The sequence below is a fragment of the Prosopis cineraria genome, unplaced genomic scaffold (genome assembly GCF_029017545.1).
Source record: "Prosopis cineraria cultivar Desert tree isolate PC_DT_omini unplaced genomic scaffold, ASM2901754v1 PC7, whole genome shotgun sequence".
Classification (NCBI taxonomy): Eukaryota; Viridiplantae; Streptophyta; class Magnoliopsida; order Fabales; family Fabaceae; genus Prosopis; species Prosopis cineraria.
The window spans coordinates 32,931,702-32,954,340 of record NW_026555338.1 but is presented as its reverse complement, the minus strand read 5'-3'; the positions used below and the strand labels follow the sequence as shown (position 1 = coordinate 32,954,340).

Here is a 22,639-nt window from a genome sequence, read left to right as displayed (position 1 = left end):
ACGAAACATAACTCTCATGTCTCTATTCAAGAAAATAATTAAGAAAACAGTTCGAATCATTACTACATCTCATTTTCCCTTTTTCATTATGGATCCACAATCAAATAGACCCTTGAACCATGTTCTGTACAAAAATTAGATGGATATGAAAAGGAATGAAAAAATATAATGAAATGAAAAAACCTGTGGTTCATAAAACATTTTCCGTTATAATATTACCCAATCAAAAGTTCATGACCAATAAATTACTTCTGGAATGCCCAGGGGATTTGAATTCTCTCATAATCATTTCTTCCATTTTCTTTTCCACATCCCATATATACTTTTAAATTAAAAATTCAGGAATTGAGATTTAATATTTTATAAACTATTATAAAAAACATAAATAAAAAATTTGAAGATTGCACACTAACTGTAGGCTATTATTAAAATAAATAAATAAATTTGATTAAATATCAGCCGTTAAATTTTTAATTCAAGAATGAGAATGATATAAAGATAAGAAAAGATCAATAAGGAGAAGATCAAGATCCTCAATGAAAAATACCCTGATCCGAACACCATAATCAATTCTTAGTCAATTACAATCTATATTTTGCTAAGGAAAAATTTATGGTTTTCATCTCAAATGAAATCAATTCTACATAAAGTTTAGAAATTATTTGGATTCGTGATTCTAGGAACAAGTTTGATTTTCACATCGATTCAATGTTATACCAGTAATACTGGTTCCAAAACAAATCTAGTGCGGTTCTATTATTGATTTGTGGGGGTAAGTAGATGAATGAAGAGAATCCCATCCATGAGCTGCATAATTCACATTACATATTGCTATTCTTCCATTGAACTAACCACAATTTGAATCTTTCAACTTCTTTTCTCTCATTTTAACCATAAGAACATATCCATCCAATCTTTCTCTCATTTTGTCTCCATCAAATCTAATGCAAAAGCATGACAATATTCAACACTCTGCCATTAGAAAACACCTGAATATCTATTCTTCATATATCTGTGTCATGTTTTTCCTTTTGGCTGGTCTTTAATTCAATTCTGAAAACTAAACCCCCATCCAAACCAAATCCTTCCTTCCCTCCATTTAAGTTGCATGTGTCTGGCATATAAGATATCAAGAGACAACAATTGCAAGATAGCAGTGTGCAGAACCAATCTTAAATGGCAGGTTAGTAATCACTTCAAACTTCAGCATGTTTCTTATAGGGTTTTAAAACAAAATAAGCACATCTCAATGAGGATCCCATGCATTTACCCCTGAATGCAGGAAGTAAATTTAGGGGAGAGAAAAAATTACAGTGGAGTTAAGGGTCCCACTAAGGGTGAATGGATCCACCCACTCACTCTCCCTTTCTCTTTCACTCTCCTATATTGACCTCAGACATTTATCCCCTTAAGGCAGGGGATCCAAATCCCACATCAGTATTACTCCAAAATCCTTCCCCGGTGTCACATAGATTTGACTTGACACCACTCAATCATCAGTATAAGTATAAGAATACAGGATAAAAAATCACTAGCTATGAACATAGCCAGCAATTTCAAAACTCTTCACACAACAGGAAGGAAATACATCAACGATGTCTGACAAACTTGAATTTAACAAATCAACACAAATTCCTCAAAGCATTCAACACTACACAAATCTTTCACGTTTGATTACAGTTTACAAGGCCTTATTTTTCCCTTGTTCCTTCAATTTTGAGCAATTTTGAGAGATAACAACAAAATCTTATTATTACAATTACACTGAAGAATCAAAGGGAAGCCCTTGTTCAAAACACTTGTGAAATAAAGCTTACAATCTAGTGATCTACACCATTCTGTTCTTACCTGACGAGAAAGTCCCCTTAAACGGAAAAGATAACTTTGTTCAAAGCAAAATAGGGGCGACCTCTTCTATGGCATGAATCTCCAGCGATATCATAGAGAATAGTGTAATCTGAACTGCTTACATTCCTAAAATAACAAAATTTATTGCTTTTATAGTTATAATCTTGTTGTGTACTACCCAGTCCACTAATGACCAAATTATTTTTAACAACCATAACACCCTGACCATTTTGCACATTTTTTAGTGAGCTTCTTGAAAATCCAAACTCTGAACTCTTAGACTTGATCTCATCAAATCCCAATGTTAAATTAGAAACAGATAAATAAGTTCCGTTTGCTTGATCACTTCACTTGTGTACAGGTGTAGGGAAAAGTTCCTGTTTGTTTCAATGATCGAATGATGAATAGAGGATGGCAGCTCTATATGAACAGTGTCATTGAAAAGGATGATTTGTCTCACAATTTGCATATTCCCACCATTCCCCATCACCATTGTATTGTTGTAACTCAAGTCTTGAGCAAAACTGGTTGTGATATTACCATGGGAGGATTTCACCCATCCGGTTGACAAAATGGACCTCCTTGCCCTTGTCCAAAATGTTCCATTTAAACCTACAAAGTCTGATACCTGGGATTCAACCAGAGGCTTGCCAATGTAATTTGAAAGCCGCCCTTCTGTTCTATCACTCTTTTCATCCAACCAAAGATGTAAATTAGCATCTATATACCACACATTCAAGGCATTGGTTACACTAAAACCGAGTGAATGTGTATGTCCATCTAATATTTCCCCCAGAAAAGGTGTAATTTCGATGTCGTAAGAGGGAAGATCAAATGATCCAATGCCAGTGATAGGTCTCCACAAAAGGGGATTGACCCCTCCTGTATATATCACAGTAAAAGGCCAAATTACCCCAACAACCTCACCATCAAGAGTAACCACAACCTCCCTAAATGGCCCATTTCCAGGTGTATCAGTAAGGTTGTTAGCAGCAAGGTATTCATCTGGCAGATTAGTATACCAAAACTCATCATTCTCATGAAATGAAAGATAGACCTCTAATACAGCCCTATAAGCATTCTGAGGAATTTTGAATTCCTTTGTTGCCGTATCAGTGGAATTTACGATTTCAAACCACAGCCCATCATTTGATGGAAGATTTCGAGAGATGGGTAAAATCAGATTCGCTGGGAAACCATTCCTAAATGCTAAACTTCCAGGAGTGGATTCATGATCACCGAATGTCATTTCAGCAGGATAAAAATGAATGAAGATATCAACATGGTAAACCCCTGTGTAAGTACTGTCTACAAGATTACCTAAATAAACAGCAAGAGTTTGGTCCTTCATTAGCAACGAATAGTACCTTGTAATGTCTTTCTCAACACTCCAAACAATCCCGGAAGCCCTAGGCTCCGCCGTGCAGCTCCGGAGAAGCTCAACCCCACCAAGCCACACTCCAAAGATGCGATCAAATTGTCTTCCTTTGCAAGTCGCTTTCCACTCAAGGACAATTTTTGAGAAGTTGTGAGATGGGCAATGCGAGGGAGGGACATACTCCACAAGAACAGGAGGTTTACCGTAGGTATAGCCAAAGTCATGGTGAAGAGTGTGGTACGAACAGGGTTTTGTGCGTGGGAGTTTGATGGGTTTGGTAACCTCAAAGTACTTCGTGAGTGGGGCGTCGTCGAGAGAAGCGGATTGATAAAAAAGATCTGATCTAAGTTGTTTTAACTCGTGAAGATTTGCTGAGGAAATGAGAGGCTGGAAAAGGAAGATGAAGAGGCTGAAAAGGAGGAAACGGAAAACAGAAAAATCCATGACTAGCTTACTGTGATGGGAGGGATGCTAATGTTGTAATGTGAGACTAATAAAGTAATAATAAGTATATTCGAAGTGACCCAATCGCTAGAGAAGAGGGATTAAGCTTGATAGACCAAGTGTTGGGCAGGTAAGGGTGAGACTCCGGCTGAATGATGGGTGAGTTGTTACTCTCCGTTGCAGATTTCCACTTTTCTATTTGTGTTCAAATCCAAATATGGTTTTTTTTTAACATTTAATATGTAGATTATTTCATTTATTTGTAAAGATCACCATGCAAAAAAGTCAAATTCCTAATTTCCTTTAGCAAGTTCGTCCGTTTAATTTGATGTGTATAAGTAGACTTTAACTTTGTGCTCGCGTCAAGTCTGGGTTGTGTAGTATTAGTGCGTTTTTTATAGATTGGTTTATTGATTTCTCCGGTTTTTTTTTTTCCTTTAGCAAATAATTTCCCCGGTTTGTTTCGCTAATTTCCTCATCATAGCTTTTTTTTTTTTTAAATCTTAGTTGCAGCTTGTTGTCTCATTTGTTTGGCCAAGAAGTTAGTTGTCTCCTTGATCTGAAGACCAGCACAGATCTGAAAGTAGTACAAGTTGGACTCTTTGTTCTGCTTTTGTTAACCATGGCAATGCATCCATCTCCCTTTAATTTGTTTGTTTATAAACGATGTGAGATAATTTCTATATACTCAATTTCTAATAATAAGATAGACCGAGCTAATAATGAATAATATGCAAATATTCCCCATATTCAGCTTTGGCAATTGGCATCTTTTCGTATTTCTATACAATGCCTTCTCATTTACGCCTCTTTGTAGACCACGTTCTCTCTACACACACAAATGCATGAATATAACAACTACAATCTATTTTCTTTTGGCTGTACTTCAGTCAAATCTGAAGCTTACCTCTATTAAAACCTACTAATGTCTAAATTATAAATCCATTCGAACTTATTGGATGGTGAGGTTCTAACTAAATAAATGGCAGGACAAGAATCAACTCAAACTTCACATGATTTTCAAGTACTAAAAACAACCAAATTACAATCCGATCTCTTAGTCAGTACTCTACCTCAGTATCGACCCCATAGATTGGAGCTTCAAAAGGAAGTAGGTAATCTCTTGGTTAATCGAACACCAAAATGATGGTCACTTCTTTTATGGCATGAATCTCCAACTTTGTCATGGAGAATAGTGTAATTTGAGCTGCTCACATTCCTAAAATAGCAAAACTCATTGCTTTCATAGTTATATTCTTGCTGCGTACTACCAAGTCCACTAACGACCAAATGGTCCTTAACAACCATCCTACCCTGACCATTCTGCACATTTTCGAGAGAGCTGCTAGAGAATCCAAATTCTGTACTCTGAGACTTCATCTCAACAAATCCCAATGTTATGTTAACAACAGATGAAGTTTTATTTGCTTGATCCACTTCATCTATGTGCAAGTGTAGGGAAAATTTTCTGTGTGTTTTGATGATAGACTGATGAACAGAGGATGGAGACCCAGTATAAACAGTGTCATTGAAAAGGATGAATTGTTTCACAATTTGCATATTCCCATCATTCCCAATTACCATTGAATTGTTGAAAACCAATGTTTGAAGAAAACTGGTTGTGATATTACCATGGGAGGTATTCACCCATCCTTTTGAAAAAATGGACCCCCGTGCATTAGTCCAGTAAGGTTCACCTGAACCTTCAGAATCTGATACCAGGAATTCAACCAGAGGCTTGTTGATGTAGTTTGAAAGCTTCCCTTCTGTTCTGTCACTCTTTTCATCCAACCAAAGATGTAAATTTGCATCAATATACCATACATTCAAGGCACGGCCCACAGTAAAATGAACAGAATGGGTTTGTCCATCTAGTATTTTCCCCAAATATGGTGTAAGTTCTAAATCATAAGAGGGAAGATTGAATGAACCAATCCCACTTATGGGTCTCCACAAGAGGGGGTTGAACCCTCCTGTATATATCACAGTAAACGGAAAAATTGCCCCAACAGTGTGACTATCAATAGTAACCTCAACATACCTAAATGGTCCATTTCCGGGTACCTCATCAGTAAGATTGTTTGCAGTGAGGTATTCGTTGGGCAGATTAGAATACCAAAACTCATCATTCTCATGAAATGAAACATAGACCTCCAACACAGCTCTGTAAGCGTTCTGAGGAATTTTGAATTCCTTCGACTTAGTATCTGTAGAATTCTCGATTTCAAACCACAACCCATCTTTTATCGGAAAATCTCGAGAAATGGGCAAAATCAAATCCGCCGGGCCGCCCAACCCAGGTGCCGAATTCTTAGACTTGGGTCGGTGACTACTCAAGGCCTTCTTCTCAGGAGGATAAAAATGGATGAATATATCGACATGGTAAGCCCCAGTATAATTCCCGTCAACAATATTACCCATATAAACAGCGAGAGTATTATCCTTCATTAGCGACGAATAGTACCTTGTAATGTCCTTCTCAACAGTCCAGACAATCCCATTGGCCCTAGGCTCCGCCGTGCAGCTCCGGAGAATCTCAACCCCGCCGAGCCATACTCCAAAAATGCGATCGAATTGCCTTCCTCTGGAAGTTGCCTTCCATTCGAGGACAATTTTGGAGAACTTGTGAGACGAGCAATGCGGGGGAGGGGTATAATTTGCAACCACAGGCGGTTTGCCGTATGTAGAGGCAAAGTAATGGCGGAGAATGTGGTACGAACAAGGCTTTGTGTGAGGGAGTTCGATGGGTTTGGTTACTTCGAAGTACCTTGTTGGTGGGGTGTCATTGGAAGAAGTGGTGGGTTGAAGAAGAAGTTGGGATCGGAGTTGCTTGAACTTGTGGAGATTTGAAGCAGAAATGGGATCCTGGAAAATGACGAAGAAGGAGAAGAAGAGGAAGGAGAAGAGGGAGAAATCCATGGATGGTTGGTTCGACTTGGTTAGTGAGGTCTCTGAGGTTAACTCGGTCCAATACCGGGAATCCAAAATCACAATGCACGGAATGTTATGGCTAGGGGAAAAATGATAATCATTATTACCACAATTAATGGCATTAAGGGGTAATTAATATTTAATGCCTTTCTTTAAAAAAAAAATTGTCGTTGTTTATGAATATGTGCAAGGTCACACATCGAGTTCCTTGATGGTTCCAATGTTGTGTTTGTACATTTATGTTTGTTGTCGCCCAGAAAATCTCGAGACGAGCCCAGCAAGGAGCATTCAGGCACTCTTGCTTTGCTTGCGCCCTCCATTCTCCAATATTATATTTGTGTTGACAATGAGTTTTTTATTCGTTGTTCTAAAACAACGAGGAGATCTAAAATAATGATTTTTTTATTTATTGTTCTTAAGACAATTAAAGGTGTTCAACTTGTAATTATCTTGATTGATCCAATAATTAAGACAGGTCTTGTCCCAACCTGAAAACAATTGAGCCAGGACGTTGTGAGACAGAACAGAAAAGGGTTTCAAGACAAGATGAGACATGGGATTACCATCGAGATATTCCGTCCCAAATATTATATACTCCTTACATTAAAAAATATAAAGTATTTTTAACTAAACTTCATTCCCTAATAAAATAATTACTTACTTTCAAATTAACCATATGTTTTATATTTACTCCTATTAAATATCCTACAATAAATATAAAGTCATTTATCAATAGGAGCATTTTTGAAAAAAAGGCAATGATTATATTTTAAAAGATTAAAAATATCTTACATTTTTTAACGAAGGGAGTACATATATATATATATAATATTTTTTATTCTAAAAATATACATTAAATATATTAATTATATTAACATAATTTATGCTTATATTAATTATAATTTTAATATATGCAATTCTTATTTTAAACTAAAGTTTTTTATATTAATAATTTTAATAACATAGAGTAAACAGAATGATATCTTTCTTTATAATATATTAATTATATTAATATAATTTATTCTTATATCTATATATTTAATGACTTTTATTTATATCATATTTTATGTTTTATTTTTGAAAGAGTAATTAGCTTAGCACATCTCAACTTAAGTAGAAGAATAACGATTTGATGTTGTACTTAGCTTGCCTATTGTTGCTGCTCTTATAACCTAGAGATCACTTGTAATTGCTATTATAATATGTAGTTGTGATTAACGTAATTCAATAATTAACTTTAAATTAGTGTGATTTATGTAATTGTGTTGTTTTGATTTTAAATTTAATAAATTATATGATTTAAAATTTTAATGAATGTTATCATCCAAATCTTTCTCCAACATTGTTTAATTTATTAGGATGGCGGGACGTCTCCAATCTTGTCCCAATTCCTAACGAGACTTAACACAGGGCAAAAGTTGAGTCCCTATCTTTTGTTGGGACAGGACACAAGATAGGATTATTCTGGTCTCGTCTCTTGAACACTTCTACTTTCTATAGTATTTTTACCTTTTTTCTATAGTAGAAGTAGATTACAATAATTTTGTTGTTTTGTCCTTTCCGTGGAAAGAAAGAACTCTTTCTTCTTTTTATTTTTTATTCAGTGAGTTTCTAGATGCACGTTTTCACATTTTTTAAGAGAATCTCACTTATAGCCCTCACAACACAAAAATTTGCATTACAGGCCTAATAGAATTTGAAAATACACTGCAGGTTCAAGGATCCTTTTTGCAAATTTTGTTGTGGATGAAAAGATATATTTGCCCTTATTTCAATAGAATGTTCATTCATACACAATACAATGTCCTTAAATGCACAACACATTTAGTAGATATTAATTTAAAGTATGTTGCTCATTATGGACTTTATGTTGTATAAATGTTACAGGTCTACATATATTTATTGTGTTGATAATTGATAAATATTGTGTTGTATATTTATAGATATTGTCCTACTCATCATTTGTTTAATCGTACATTTTACTTCAAGTTAAACTATCTCTACTAAATGTGATGTACATTTATAAACACTGAGTTTAAAATTTGTGGACATCGTGTTGTGCTTATGTAGACATGCCCTTAAGACAAGGGCAATTATGTCTTTTCATCTATAACAAAATTTGTAAGAAAGGCTCTCAGGCTTGTAGTGTAAATTTTTATATTTTAGAAGTCCTAAGTGAGATTCTTCCTTTTTTTTCATTGTTGAAATTGTATCCTTCAAATTGTTTAAAGTTCTACAGGAAAAATACCTTATTTTCTAAAATTGGGAATTTAAAAAGCTTGTGTAATAACACAAAAATTTTAAGAAAAAAATTAAATATGTAATAATATGTATTGATTGTAAATATATTAATTATTGGGACAAATATGTTAAGAAGGGAAGCTAGTGTAGTAGTGGCTGTGCAAGTATTCCCTTGATAGGTCCCAAGTTCAAATATGCTAGAAGTCAAAAGGAGAATTATTTTTGCCTTTTTGCTCTGTGAAACTACCAATCTACCCCTCTCTCAAATCTGATATATTCTCTTCCTCCTCTTTGATTTTTTCAGGGACCTGTGACTGAGAGAGAGAGAGAGAGAGAAGCAGCTCTGATACTTGGTCTTTCTGCTTTACCTCCTCCCTCATCCTTTCTAACTACAATCTTTACCGGTGTGATTGCGGTAGCTTTGTCCGACACTAATCCAACAACTCACGGCTTCTGTTTCCTTTCTTCTCCTCTATTCCAGCTCGCCGAAACTCATTCTTCTGTGCTGTTGATGACTGTATGGATAGGTGTAAGATGGTTTGCTTTCTTTTGCTTGCTTTATCAATCACCGATCTGTTCATCTCTTCTCTGTGCTCAACGACAGTCTCTTTCCCTCCTCTGTACAAGCGTGACTTTCTCTTCCTCTCCCTGTTCGTACGTGTTGGTTTATTAGAGGTAAGAAACGTGATCTCTTCTCATTTCCTTAGAGAATTTCTGTACATGTAAGTGGATGAAGTGATAGAGATGAAATTTCAATTTTTCTCTTCTAGTTTTGCTACTGTCGTGTTGTGAAAAGGAAAAAAAAAGAGAAAATTTGAAGTTGAGTTAGATATGTAGCTTAAAGTTTCATGATGGTATATGTGGGTTTGAATTTTATGTTAAAGTAATTTTGTTTGGATTGATTGATTTTGAGGATTTGGTAGGATGAAGTTGGAAGGGAAGGGCTTAGGCATGGGATTGAGATTGGTGCTTATAAGGTGTTCGGTGAGATGCTTGTTTGAAGAGTTTTGCTAGATTTGGACTTTTTTGAAATTCTATTTAGTGGGATAAGAGGCATGACTGATTCAAATTTTATTTAGGTGAGTTTAAACTGGAGCATTGCAAAGAGTTTGATTTTTGAGTTATAGTGCTTAGTGGAATTTTTAAAAGATTTATGTTGTGTAATTTATAAATTCATACGTATAGTGGTGTTTATCATTTAACCTTGAGAATACATTTAAGATGTTTGAGAAATAGATAAAATAAGCATGATAAATTTAATTGTGGGTGGTTGAAAATTTTGCACACAAGGTGTTTGATGCAAGGTATGAGAAAATCATATCTTATATAAATAGTAGTTATGACGAGAATAATATAAGGTAAATTGGTAGTAAGTGATGATATTTGATAAACCATTAAGATATGAATTTTGATTTTTAAAATTTTGAATACTTTAGTTGGTTGAGATTGTGTTGGTAGGGGAATAAAGTTTATATAACTATAGAAAGCAAGTTGAGGTTTCATTTATTCATATAGGATGTGTGGAAGATGAGTCCCTTGATAAGAATTGAGGAAGAAAATTATTAGATTTAGAATTTAGCAGGTAAGTGTACACCCCATTATTTTTTAATAAAAGTAGTCTATTTTTGAAAATATTACATTTTCATATAAATCATTTTAACAACTACGATGATTATTATGTACTTTATTAATTAAATTATTTTGGTTCTAAAAATTTTAAAATGATGGTGAAAGTTAATTAAATTATGATATATGCATGTATTTTCTTTACGAAATATATTTTCAAGATCGATGGAGGCATCTTTGTTTATTTTACTCTAGAAATTCTTGGTTACTCAACTAATACAAGCTTATACATTTGCTATGAAACATTGTCTTCGAAAAATTTTAGATTTGGAATTATTCATATGAGTTTGATATTGAGAATGCAAATTGTATTTCAAAAATGATTATTCTTGTATGTTTGAAAAGTAATTTCACGAGGTCTTTAAGCAGAACATTATCGCTAACGGCAGTTCTATTAGCCCTTAGTGCGCCTTGGTTAATGACTAGCTAGCTTAGTTTTCGTGAGCTCTGTTCTCACGTTTGTTATTCGCGAGCCTTGCACTTGCATTTGTTTTGTGGCCTTAAGCCGCATTTGGTTAGTCTTACCCTCGTGGACTGTGTGTCCACATTTATTTCGTGATTTCGACCGCATTTGATTACTTACTCTCGTGAACTGGTGTGTTCATGTTTGATTTTATGGCACAAGTCGTGTTTGGTTATTTTATCCTCGTGGACTGTGTATCCATGTTTATTACTTGTTCTGTAAAAGTCTTTAAAAATATTATCTTTTAATTGATTTGTGAATACACATTTTATTAGTTTTATTTAATAAAAGGTATTCTTATTTATTTATTTTACTTCATAAGAACAAAGAGTTGAACTGTTTTGTCATTATCAATTTGGTAGCTTAGTACTTTGAAGTTGTATGAAACTTCTTAACCTTTAAATTCATGATTATATTATATTAATTGTTCTCAGCTAGTATATTTAAATTTTTAATGTTTGCAATTAGTAAGTTGCTACTTTTACTCAATTATGAGTAAATTATTCTTCTCTAGCATATTAGATTTAAGAAATTTTAACTTATTCATGTTTTATTATTATAATTGATATTTCTAGATCTTGTGAGTTATTATTCTGGATTAATTTCCTTTCAATTATTTCATATAATAGTAAGCTTATTATTTTACTTTGTTAAATTTAATTTTTTGAGGATGCTATTCATTGAAAATTATTTTAGTCTCAGATTCATTAATTGATGTTGGACCTCTTGCCGAACTTTAAGGGCTTGCAACTGTGCTAGATAAACATTTATTTTTGTAAATTCCTTCTCTTTTAATGTAAATATCCAATTATATGTTTTATTTAAAAAAAATTATGTTTTAGGTGCTCCACGTTAACTATAGCTAGAATCCTGATTTTTGTTCTATTATATTGATTGTTTGTGTTTGGGAAACATAGTTCCAATCTATTAAATGCATATTATAATAATTTTTGTTATAAAAATTTCGAGAGATTTTGTTTATAAAGGAGGTTCTGCCAATATTTTTATAAAAATGTTAAAAATTTTATTAAAACAATCATTATTAAAGATGTTATAATTTCAATACAAATCTAATTATGTTTTTGAAAAGTGAAATTTCACTTAATTTGGAGCTTAAGGGATGTATGATACAATTCACATCCTATACCGATCACCCTCTGTTTTGGGGCGTGACAGCTTGAATACCAATTCAAAAAAGCCAAAACAAAATATGAAATTATGAACAAGCTATTGGGAGAATTACTTTGGAAACCTTAAATGAGAAAATGACAACTATAATATAATTGTCATAATTGTTATTTTCTTTGTTAAGTTGTATGTGATATTTAATATGTTCATGGGAGACTTGTGTATGATTTTATTTAAATTTTATTACTCAATTATTATTTTTATCAAAATATCTTATAGTATAGAATATTAAATTACTCCAAAAACACATCTTATAAGATGAAACAAAAAGAGTAAAAAGTTATCAAACTATTCTAATTCAAGAATAAACCCTGTGCATTGTATGAAAAAAAAATGCATTAGGGCCTTTATCTAGTGTAATGTAAGCTTAAACTTTTCATATGAAGTTTGAAAACCCCCCTACAAAAAAAATAGAAATTTAAAAATTCATGTCATCATTGTCTTCACTCTCCTCTCAACGGTTAGACAAAAGACTTGAAAAGGAATATATTTCTAAATTGAAATATTAGAGAATTAAAAAAAAACAATGAAAAAAAAGAAGAAGAGAAGAAGCCTTTTCATAAAGGATGAGTTGTGTCATATGATCATCTCGTGTATTAAGTCTCCCTATTTTTGAATTCTACGGAATGGTGAAGCTACTGAGTCATTCCAATCCTTTTGTGGCTTGCAGCAAGGTGACCCTATGTCACCTTATTTGTTTACACAATGCATGGAAAGGTTAAATCACCTGATTACCGATGCTATTGATAAGGGAAGATGGCAACCAATTAGCTTAAACAAAGAGGGACCGAAGCTCTCACACCTTTTCTTTTCCAATGATTTGATTTTGTTCTTAGAAGCCTTTATAGACCATACTGAGGTTATTAATGAATGCATGGAGAGATTCTGTTTATATTCAGGTCAGAAAATGAATAAGCAAAAGACTAAGATGTGTTGTTCTAGGAATGTTCATTTCAATCACGCCTTTGACTTAAGTAGGAAACTCTAAGTGGGACTGACAGGGGATTCAAGGAAATATTTAGGAATCCCTCTAATTCATAGCAGGGCCTCCTGTTGTTGTGCTCCGTAAGTGCATCGGTTGTAGTAAATAATATAATGAGAGTAAAGTATTGTTTAAAAATAATGATCAAACAAAAAACTAATCGAATTCAATCAAGTTGAGCCAAACACAATAATAGGAGAAAGTTAATTTTGCAAACTAAATTAACACTAAAAAATAAAGAAAAGTAATTAATTCATAAACTTTAAGTATAAAATGACCTAAAATTATTTATCCCCCTTGCATTTTATAACACCAAAATTACCTCATCTTCTAAATATTCTTAATAAAAATAAGTGCTAACCTAGGGTTTTAAAAATACTTGAACAATCTCTCTCAAATTATGAACAAGTTTTTAGTTAAATTAATTGCCTAATCTCTTGTTACAATTAATAAAACTTAATTTTAAGCACAAACCCTAATGTGGCTATGCAAGGCTAGCAAATATATCTCTATTTTACTAATAAAACCATCCATTCAATAAGTAAACTTCAAGTTTTTGCACTATTTTATTCAAATTCTACACTTAACCTAGCCTTCTCAAGCATCAATCAAGTGAACCTAACATCTAAATGGTGGCCAAACACTTATAACCATTAAGAAAAGAGTAAAATAAACACATATATATCATTAATAACAAAAAGAGAGGAGGAACTTAATGTTAATCTATACAAGGATTTCAAATAATCCTAGAACAAAGAGTTTAGTTATTCATAATTATCGACAAGTTATAAATATACAAAATACTTGGACTCATTTCAAATTACAAGAGAAAAAGGAAACAGTAATAGAAAAACTAAAGAAAAGGAGCTCCAAATGTCTTCAAAACTCTAACCACTTATTCCAAGCTCTTTTAATGCCCAAACCCTAGCATAATTAAGCTTTAAATGTATCTTAAAGTGAGTATAATGCATTTAAGGTTGAGCTCACAACATATATACATCTTACCCCAAGCATTTTCAGATAAATAAAAATGAAACATTTTGTTAACAATGGTGAAAGTTGTGAATGAAAGTCTCAACTTCGATAATTTTGCACTGCTTTTGCTATTAATGAAACTTAGCCTTTATGTACTTAATTTCTTCATCCAAAAGCCTTTCAAAAATATCAACAAAGGTTTATAGGTTACACCTATAGTCTATTATCTAAGCCAAGACTGAAAACCTAAAGTAAAATGCACACTTTTCTAATTTAAGCAATAATATATATATATATATATATATAAAGGAACCAAAATAGATTAGAATTTAAGAAAAATGTGATAAAATGATATGAAATTCTAGAGGTTAACACCTATAGTCTATTGTCTAAGCAAGGAAGAGAATGTCAGGGTGGAAGAAAAATTTCCTAAATATAGCTGGTAGATCTGTGCTCATCAAATTTATTATTATTGCTCTACTAAGTTATTATATGCAAACTATGTTGATGTCTAAAAAAATCTTGAGAGAATTAGAGCAACTGAGTCGGAGATTCTTGTAGGGTTTGGGTGAAGAGAAAAGGAGGTTGCTTTTCTCTTAGGATATGGTAAAAAGGGACAAGAATAATGGGAGTTTGGGGATTAAAGATTTAGAGAAATAGAACAAAGCCTTTATTTTCAAGTTTTGCTGGAAATTGCTCAATAATGATGATTCCTTATGGGTTATGGTTTTGAAATCTAAGTATAAGTATGGAATTGGTGTGGTGCCAATAGTTAACGAGAAAAAAAATTCATCTTTGACTTGGAAGAGTATAGTTAAATGTTGGGATAAATTCTTAGAAGGAGTTGGAAGAAGGGTGAGAAATGGATATAATACCAGCTTCTGGTTTGATAACTAGGCTATTTGTGGTGAGCCATTAGTTAAATATACGCTTAATACCTCCTTTAATGTAAAGGATAGTGTTGTTAATCTTATTGACTCTAGGGGTTATTGGGATATTATGAAAATAAAGAGATGGTTGCCTAGCTATGTTGTGTCTTAAATTGCTCGCACTTCGACTCTAAGAGCTGAGAGAGGAGAGGATAGTTTTATTTGGTGACCATCCATTGATGGTTCTTTTAATGTCCAGTCTGCATATGATTTTCTTTTTATAAGTACTAAGCAACGAGTTGATGATATTTGGAGTAAAATACAACACTGGCAAGGATTAGAAAAAATCAAAGTGCTTCTCTTATTGTTTGCTAACAAAAGAGTTTACATAGCAGAGCTAAGATTGAGATGGGGTCTAGTGAATTCTAGTAGATGTCCGCTTGGGTACAATGAAGTAGAGGATGAAACATATGTGTTTTGGGACTATCCTCATGCGAAAGAACACTGGAAAGCACTGATCAATTTGGATTGCTAGCAACAATTCAAGAATTTAAGCATAACAGAATGGATCCCTTAGAACTTTTGAAAAACTGTTGGAAAAATCTTTACAAAACATGTACCTTGGGATATTCTTTTTTGGCTATGTTTATTAATATGGTGTGATAAATGTAAAAAAGCTTTCTTTAGTAAGGATGTGGAGAGATTAGGGACGAGAACCATGATGCTATATAAAGCGAAGCATGACTTACAACTTGCAAAGCAAATGTTTGCATTTAAGAAACAAGTAGGATTTATAAATGATCATTGGAAGAGGCCTAAGCTTAGGCTATATGAGACTAGATGTAGATGGTTCAGTGATAGGTGGAATAGGAAAATGTGGTGGTGTAGTCCCAAGATTGTAATGCTAATTGCATAAGTGGTTTTAATGTTTGTATTGATAACTATCCTATTGCTATGATTGAGTTACTAGGAATTATCTACGTCTTCAATTCTATTAGGATATGGGTTTGCAGAAAGTCAAAGTGTTTACTAATTATGCAGATGCGATGAACCTCCTCCTCAAATTTAACCAAGATTTTCACCTGTATGTGGATATTATCACTCACGCCCAATCCCTTCTCTATAGAGACTAGATATTTTGGTGAATCTTATGTTTAGGGAGGCTGGTTATTATGCTCATTTTTCAGCTAAATTTGCTTTAGATGGAATAGGTGAGTATCAATCTTTTGATCAAACCCTACTTTTTTGTTTAAAAGTGGTGGATGATGATAAGGGGGCTCCTTCTCAAGTTTTTTTTGGCAAGCTTTGTTGGCTCTTAATCTCAGTTGTAAATCAAAAAAAAAGAAAAAGAGGAGGAGGAGGAGGAGGATGGCCCATTGTTCTCAGATGCACTCGAGGCACTGAAGTCAATCTTCAGAGATTAATTGGTAAGGGATTATTTCAACTTAATCGATGGTTTCGTATTTGAGTCATGGAAATGTAACACCATGTGGCATAGCCATTGCCCGAAATGGTCTGTCAATATTTGGTCCAGACTAGTTTGAATACCCGTTAAATCTTATCAACTTGTCGTGGGCTGGACTCAAAAAATCAGAGGTGCAAGCAGTTAGGGAGCAAAAAAAAACCTCAAGCAACCTTTTTTTTTTGGGGGGGGGGGGGTGGGGGGACCTCCAGTTGCATCATGCTCAACGTGAAATACCGGGTGCTGACCTTATTGCAAGAGGTGCTCATTATGAAAGCATTGACCCTGTTTTGTTTCATTTCAGCTGATCCTGTTTGTGCATCATTATGCCGACGAAAGTTAGATGATATATCTCTATAATCTTCGATTTCCTACTTCAAGCTTTGCTTGCCCTTTCAATGGAAAAAATGAGTAGACGGGCCACCCTTTTGCTGCAGTCGCGTGAATTTTGGCAGAATCTCTGACCATATTAGCACCTACTATATGTAATTTAAATTTAAAGTGATTATAAAAGCAATTCTTGCGTTGTGGATCCACATCTACAAATGCAATCTTAGCCACTCAATGTAGAAATCATATGGTGCTCAGTAAAAAATTGAGGAAGAAATATATTTTAAAAGCTAGTGCATCAAAACTGATATAAGATTGTAGCCCTAAAAGTAGCTTCAATCTGAGCACCTTGAGACGTTCTTTTGTCTTTATATCCCCAACATAACTAGAAACACTTTTGTCCTCCCTCTCTCCCGTCCATAATTCTTTTGCAGTAAATAAAGGAAGCTATAGCAAAAAAATTCCATCAAGTCAGCCAGCAAGCCTCCTCTTCTACAACTTGAATCCCCTACATTTATTAAAGTGAATGACCATGGTGGTATTCAAGGGAATGTAAATTTAAGATATAAATCTCCTATTGTGGCGTTGATGTGATAGTCCCCTCCCTCCAACAAAAATGTATGAATATGAAGCTTGGGAAGGCTGGTAATTATTATATAGCTTTACTAAGAAAGTTGGGATTTTCTTAAAATATCAGGCTATGACCATTATTTGACCTTCGGGCGATGCCAACTTCAACCAAATATTCTTTGACCTGAACTTCAACCAAATATAGGCCATAGTTATGACAATATTATCATTTTTTTATGGCCTTTAGCAGAGGACTAAATGAAAAAATAATCTTTACTACACTTGATTTTGAAAAATACAGGGCTTTTGGAGTAACACAGAAATCAAAGAAAATAAAATCAAAGCCAATCATTAATCCAAGGTTCGATTTAGAACTGATATCTGACCAGAATCACCATTTAACAAGAAAACCTCCAGAGGCACATACGGAGACGACATTGATGCGTTAAACCTGTACGGGGGTTGCAACATTTTGCTACCCTTTGCACATGCAATGGTTCGAAGACGTGGCCCAGTTCTCATCTGCCAGATCTGCACGAAATTGATCAATAAGGGAACAGTTAGCAACCTTAACTAGCAAGAAACCACATGATGCACTAAGAATACAAGAGAACAATTAAGAATTAAATATTAAATAGTTTTGTTAATATTAGATCCTGTTAGGGTAAAACATGCACCTCAATAATTCCTTTCCTAGGTGCGTGAATAGCTAAACACAAGCAGTAATCACTCTTCATTGGTTCATGATGCGCAGAACTTGATGATGCAAAATCTTTATTGACCAGCATCTCCATGAATAAGCAGCTGGCATCTCGATATCCCTGCAATAATATCAGAACTCAAATAGGGAAGTGGGGGCTAAAAAGTTACCTAGTCTGTTCTTTTATCTCGTTGTTGTGGGGAAGACGGAGTATAAAGGTCAAGAGAGAAATTAACAAACCTTCCATAAGCGAACCACAACAAGAGCTTGAGTATCTAGCAGCAGGATACGACCAAGTGAATCCGTTATAGCAGCTAATGTACCACTGGGTGATAAGGTAAGCTTCTCGCCCTTTCTAGGGTGATCCTTCAAACAGGTCAGAAGTGCAGCTGCATTGAATCATGAAGACAAGTCATGCAACCGAGTTTGGGTTAGCTCCACATTTTAGTTTAATGGTTTCTGAGTCCAATTCAAGCACCTCATCCCAAGCTGTTAGGTGAAAATCGAAAATTGATTTTATGAACAAATAGACATAAAGAAACCTCGTAAGTTCTCAATTTACTTCTACTGGTCCTTTTTCTTCTCACTAGATGTTGAATTGGAGGTTATGGCCTCATTATTTCGATTGTATTAAGATGATCCAACTTGGCAAAATACTTTACCTTATATGCACAGATATCTCAGGGAACATATGTGCTTACAACTACAAAAGCAAGAATTAAAGTGTGTTACTCCTACCTTGGGCAAATGGTTGAGTGACTTGAGTCTTCTGATCCTGTTTCTTTGGAGATGACCGTTCACTCAGCCAAATCAATTTAGAAAAAGAAGTAATTGTTGAAACTGTCACAGGTACAACTTTAGACAAGATAGCTCCGACTATAGACCTGCTTTTGTCTTCAGAAAGTCTTCAATGATGGAAAAAAATAGTCAATACAATAAAACTATCGAACAACAGAGTTTCAGAGAGCAGCAGAGCACATATCAATGAAGAAGTAGTGTGATTTATATACATAATCCACTAAGTACCTGAATGCTGAAATCACAGCATCTTCTCCAACAGCCACTGCACAATAATAACGCTGACTTGACTGCCCAACAATAAAAGCAGCTGAATTCAAATACCAGAAATAACTTCAGAAAGTCTCCATTATCTAGGGAAAAAGAACTACAGCCATCACCATGAAAAATAATTATGATAAGATATTCAGTCATTCAGACAATGAGAAAAAAGAAGACATAATAATATAGGCTCAAAGACCGTAAACAAGTTTGACGTCATTCCTGATTTCCTGGGTCCAGATAAATTAAGATCTTCAAAGCAAACAGGAAATGAAAAACCAATTAGTGCATATGCACTAGAAGTTTTAAAAGAGAAGTGACTTTCTGAACTTCACATGTTAAAACTCAAAAATTGATATTACAGCATTTGATGAAATGTATAAACAAAATTAATGATGTCACTTGGGGTTAACTCAAGTGGTAAGGGGAGGAGGAGGGTGTGGGTAATGATCAAAGTTAAAATCTTACAGATGAAGCAAATAAAGGGAGGCAAACAATGTCATTAGCAAGGCAAACAAGAAAAAATACGACATTACAAGAGTTTTTACCTGAGGTTCCATCAATGGTGGAGGCATTATTCCAGTAATTGCAGCATCAACACAATTACCATACTTGCCAACATTCCACAATTGATAATGTAATTTTTCATGAGAGCTTCCAAGATCCTCTAGATCTTGCCCTCTTGGCGTTTGACCCCAATAATGAGCTTGTGTTTCTTCAAACCATTTCTGCAGCATATTCTACATTTCAGGCACATATAGCCAACTATCAGATTCATGATGAGCTACTGAAACCCACAATTTAGAATATTGGACAACAAAATAACAAGATAATTGTTCGTGTTGTCAGATTAGAACAAATTGAACTATCCATACTATATTACTTAATCAAGCATGACAAGTTTTAGATCAAAACTTAAAGACTGTATTTCAGCAACTCCATTTGTGTAGACAAAGAAATTGATCGTTACCTGAAAACCAGAGACATCAAAACGGGCAATCACGCCAGGCATAACAACACAAAACTCTTCTGAGGAAGTATCTTGACTAAAGTCTCTCTTTGATCCACGAACTCTTAACTTTATAATTTGTCCACGATAAACCATCTGTGGGTATGAATCTGACGTTAGACTAACAGACAGAAAACAAACAGAATTCCAGGTATACTTTGACATAGATTATCCTTCCTATTGTGGTTTTAAATTTATAAACAAATCTTTATAATAACAATCGGAGGTTCTTATCATCAATTTTATGACTAATTTTTTGTCTTTTTAGGTTTACAATTAAGTCTATATCCTCTGACGTAAATGGTTGTTCCTGGATTTTTATTTTTATTTTTTTTAAGAGACACACTGAAGGAAATACAATATCACCAGGCTAATAGAAATTAAAACATTTTTCTGAAAAACAAAATTCGTTTCCCGGAACATGAATCATGATCCAAAAAGGCAAGGTTTTCAAATGTTTCTGCTGCTTTTAAAAACTTGAACAAAACAGGAAACTTAAGTTTTTACTCAAGGGAGATCATTTCACCCACGACTAACAGCAGTTGAACACTTTACTTCAACACCACACCGACCCTAAGTTATCCGTCTTGGATATTAGAATATGCTCTCTCAATAGTAAAAGCCACGTATCAATTTCACTTGAGAACCAAGTTTCCCATTTCCTTTTCGAATCCCCAGATTTCAGTAAAAAAAAAAAAAAAAACTGGGTGAAGAGCCAATGCATTACCTGTTTATGAATCAAATCGCCCTGCAACGAATAAATCAGCAAATACCCGCAAGAGGTCCCAGCCACAATCACTCGAATTTCATCGAACACTAACCACTCAATGGCGGAGATACGCTCGGCCTCGATCGGCGATAGTTCAGGACGTATCTTGAGGCGGGAGCCATCGGAATCAGACCAACCAAGGACAAGGATGGTGGATCGGTTGGCAAGCGCGAGAGAATGGGTATCGATGGCACAGAGAAGATTGGGATTATCAACGAGCCAGGCCTCTTTGCCAGCGCCAAGTTCAGTGAGCTCCTGACAGGCTATGCAGCCCAACTCGGTCTTATAGGATCGCCTCGCCATTGCTGTGATCTAAGCCATTGATTGATCCGTTGGGTAAAGACAACGAGTGCCAGAAAATTGATCTCTCTCGCTAAATCTCACAGTATAGGAACCCAGTCCCCACAACCAGGGCAATATACGTTTTCTTTTGCTCGCATGAGTTGTTTCTTTGGAAAAATTACTGTAGCCAACAAGCATCTCAATCACTTTCAAAGTCTGAAATGTATGAGTTGTCACCAAGTCTAAAATACTGTACAATTATAATTTGATAAAAAATAATAATTTAATAAAAAAAATGACAATTTGATATAAACTCATAATCAAATTGCCATTTTCCTTTATCAAATTATAATTGCACAGAATTTAAAACTTCAGAGAATTTTGTGCAGTTTATGAGAGAAAATGATAGCTTGATATAAAGTTCCACATGAATTTTGATTTAATAATTGTACTTAGTACATACATTAAATATTTATATAATTTAAATTATTGAAATTTAAATTAATAGTTTTGAATTCACACTCTACTTAAAATTAATAGGTGAGTAAATTTATTTGAATTATTAATTTAAATTTTAACAATTTCAATAACATAATTGCACAATATACTCATTAAATTCAAATCCATTTCATTAGACTATTTAAAAATTAAAATTCTTGCAACAAGAGACCTTGGAATGATTTTCCCTTCTTTTTTTGTTTCCCCTTGTCACGTGAGTCACGTGGTGATATTTTTTAATAAATAGCATTAATAGTTAATAATTCATGCTACTTTTAGAAACTCTGGTCCTATAAATGAAGCATGCAATATTTCATGTTTTTATTTTATTTTATTAAGACATACGTTCAATTCTTTAATTTTACATAATATTTTTATTTTAGTTTCTTAATTATATAAAATACTTTTTTAATTCTTTAACTTTAATATTATTAGTTTTATCCCAACATATTTTTACATTAAATTTTTAAATATTAACAAAATATTCTTGTTGACATATTAAGTTTAATTTTTTTAAAATAACAATGATTAACATAAAAAATAATCATTTAAAACTAATGATATTAGAATTAAAAGATTAAAAATATATTTTATAAAATTAAATATCTAAATTAAAATTTTATATAAAATTAAAAATACTAAAAATATACTTTAATCTTTTTTTTGTTTTTTTGGGACCTGTAATGTTCCATGTTAAGATCTTATATATTCATATGTTTTAGGCTAATAGGTATTTTGGCCATTTCATTATCCTCTATTTTCCTTATTATATTCATTCAAAAACCCATATCTTGATTCTTTTCTGTCATTTGAAAATAATTTGAGAAAATTACAGTTAGATTTCACACAAGAAACCAATTATCAATGCAGTTTAGTTCAATTATCAATGAATCTCACAGTAATTAATTTCCTCGTGTGTAACTTTAACATCATTCTCCCATATAATTTTACACATCATTATTCTAATCATTATCATCTTCATTCTTCTTTTAATTCTCTTAAAAATCTTATTATC

At 33.6% G+C, this 22,639-nt stretch overlaps 3 protein-coding genes across 4 annotated transcripts; all 3 read right to left on the bottom strand.

Annotated features, from left to right (window-relative positions):
• Positions 1–1,544: 1,544 nt before the first annotated feature.
• On the bottom strand, positions 1,545–3,833 carry LOC129316347 (peptide-N4-(N-acetyl-beta-glucosaminyl)asparagine amidase A-like). The gene is given in 2 exon segments (XM_054960716.1): positions 1,545–2,194; positions 2,197–3,833. Coding segments are annotated over 2 exon segments (1,803 nt in total). The 5' UTR covers positions 3,671–3,833; the 3' UTR covers positions 1,545–1,865.
• Positions 3,834–4,667: 834 nt separating this feature from the next.
• On the bottom strand, positions 4,668–6,647 carry LOC129316346 (peptide-N4-(N-acetyl-beta-glucosaminyl)asparagine amidase A-like). The gene has a single exon (XM_054960715.1). It carries the CDS (start codon positions 6,587–6,589, stop codon positions 4,772–4,774), a length of 1,818 nt encoding a protein of 605 aa, XP_054816690.1. The 5' UTR covers positions 6,590–6,647; the 3' UTR covers positions 4,668–4,771.
• A 10,915-nt stretch (positions 6,648–17,562) lies between these two features.
• Positions 17,563–21,306, bottom strand: LOC129315927 (uncharacterized). 2 transcript variants are annotated; one of them, XM_054960090.1, is made up of 8 exons: positions 20,803–21,306; positions 20,037–20,171; positions 19,615–19,794; positions 19,034–19,095; positions 18,746–18,912; positions 18,248–18,396; positions 17,985–18,128; positions 17,563–17,838 (listed from the first exon to the last, which is right to left on the bottom strand). In XM_054960090.1, the coding sequence occupies exons 1-8, from the start codon at positions 21,145–21,147 to the stop codon at positions 17,659–17,661; spliced, it is 1,362 nt and encodes a 453-aa protein (XP_054816065.1). In that variant the 5' UTR covers positions 21,148–21,306; the 3' UTR covers positions 17,563–17,658. The 2 variants fall into 2 exon arrangements, with proteins under 2 accessions (XP_054816065.1, XP_054816064.1); XM_054960089.1 differs by having other exon boundaries at positions 19,615–19,806; positions 20,803–21,305.
• Between the last annotated feature and the right edge of the window lie 1,333 nt (positions 21,307–22,639).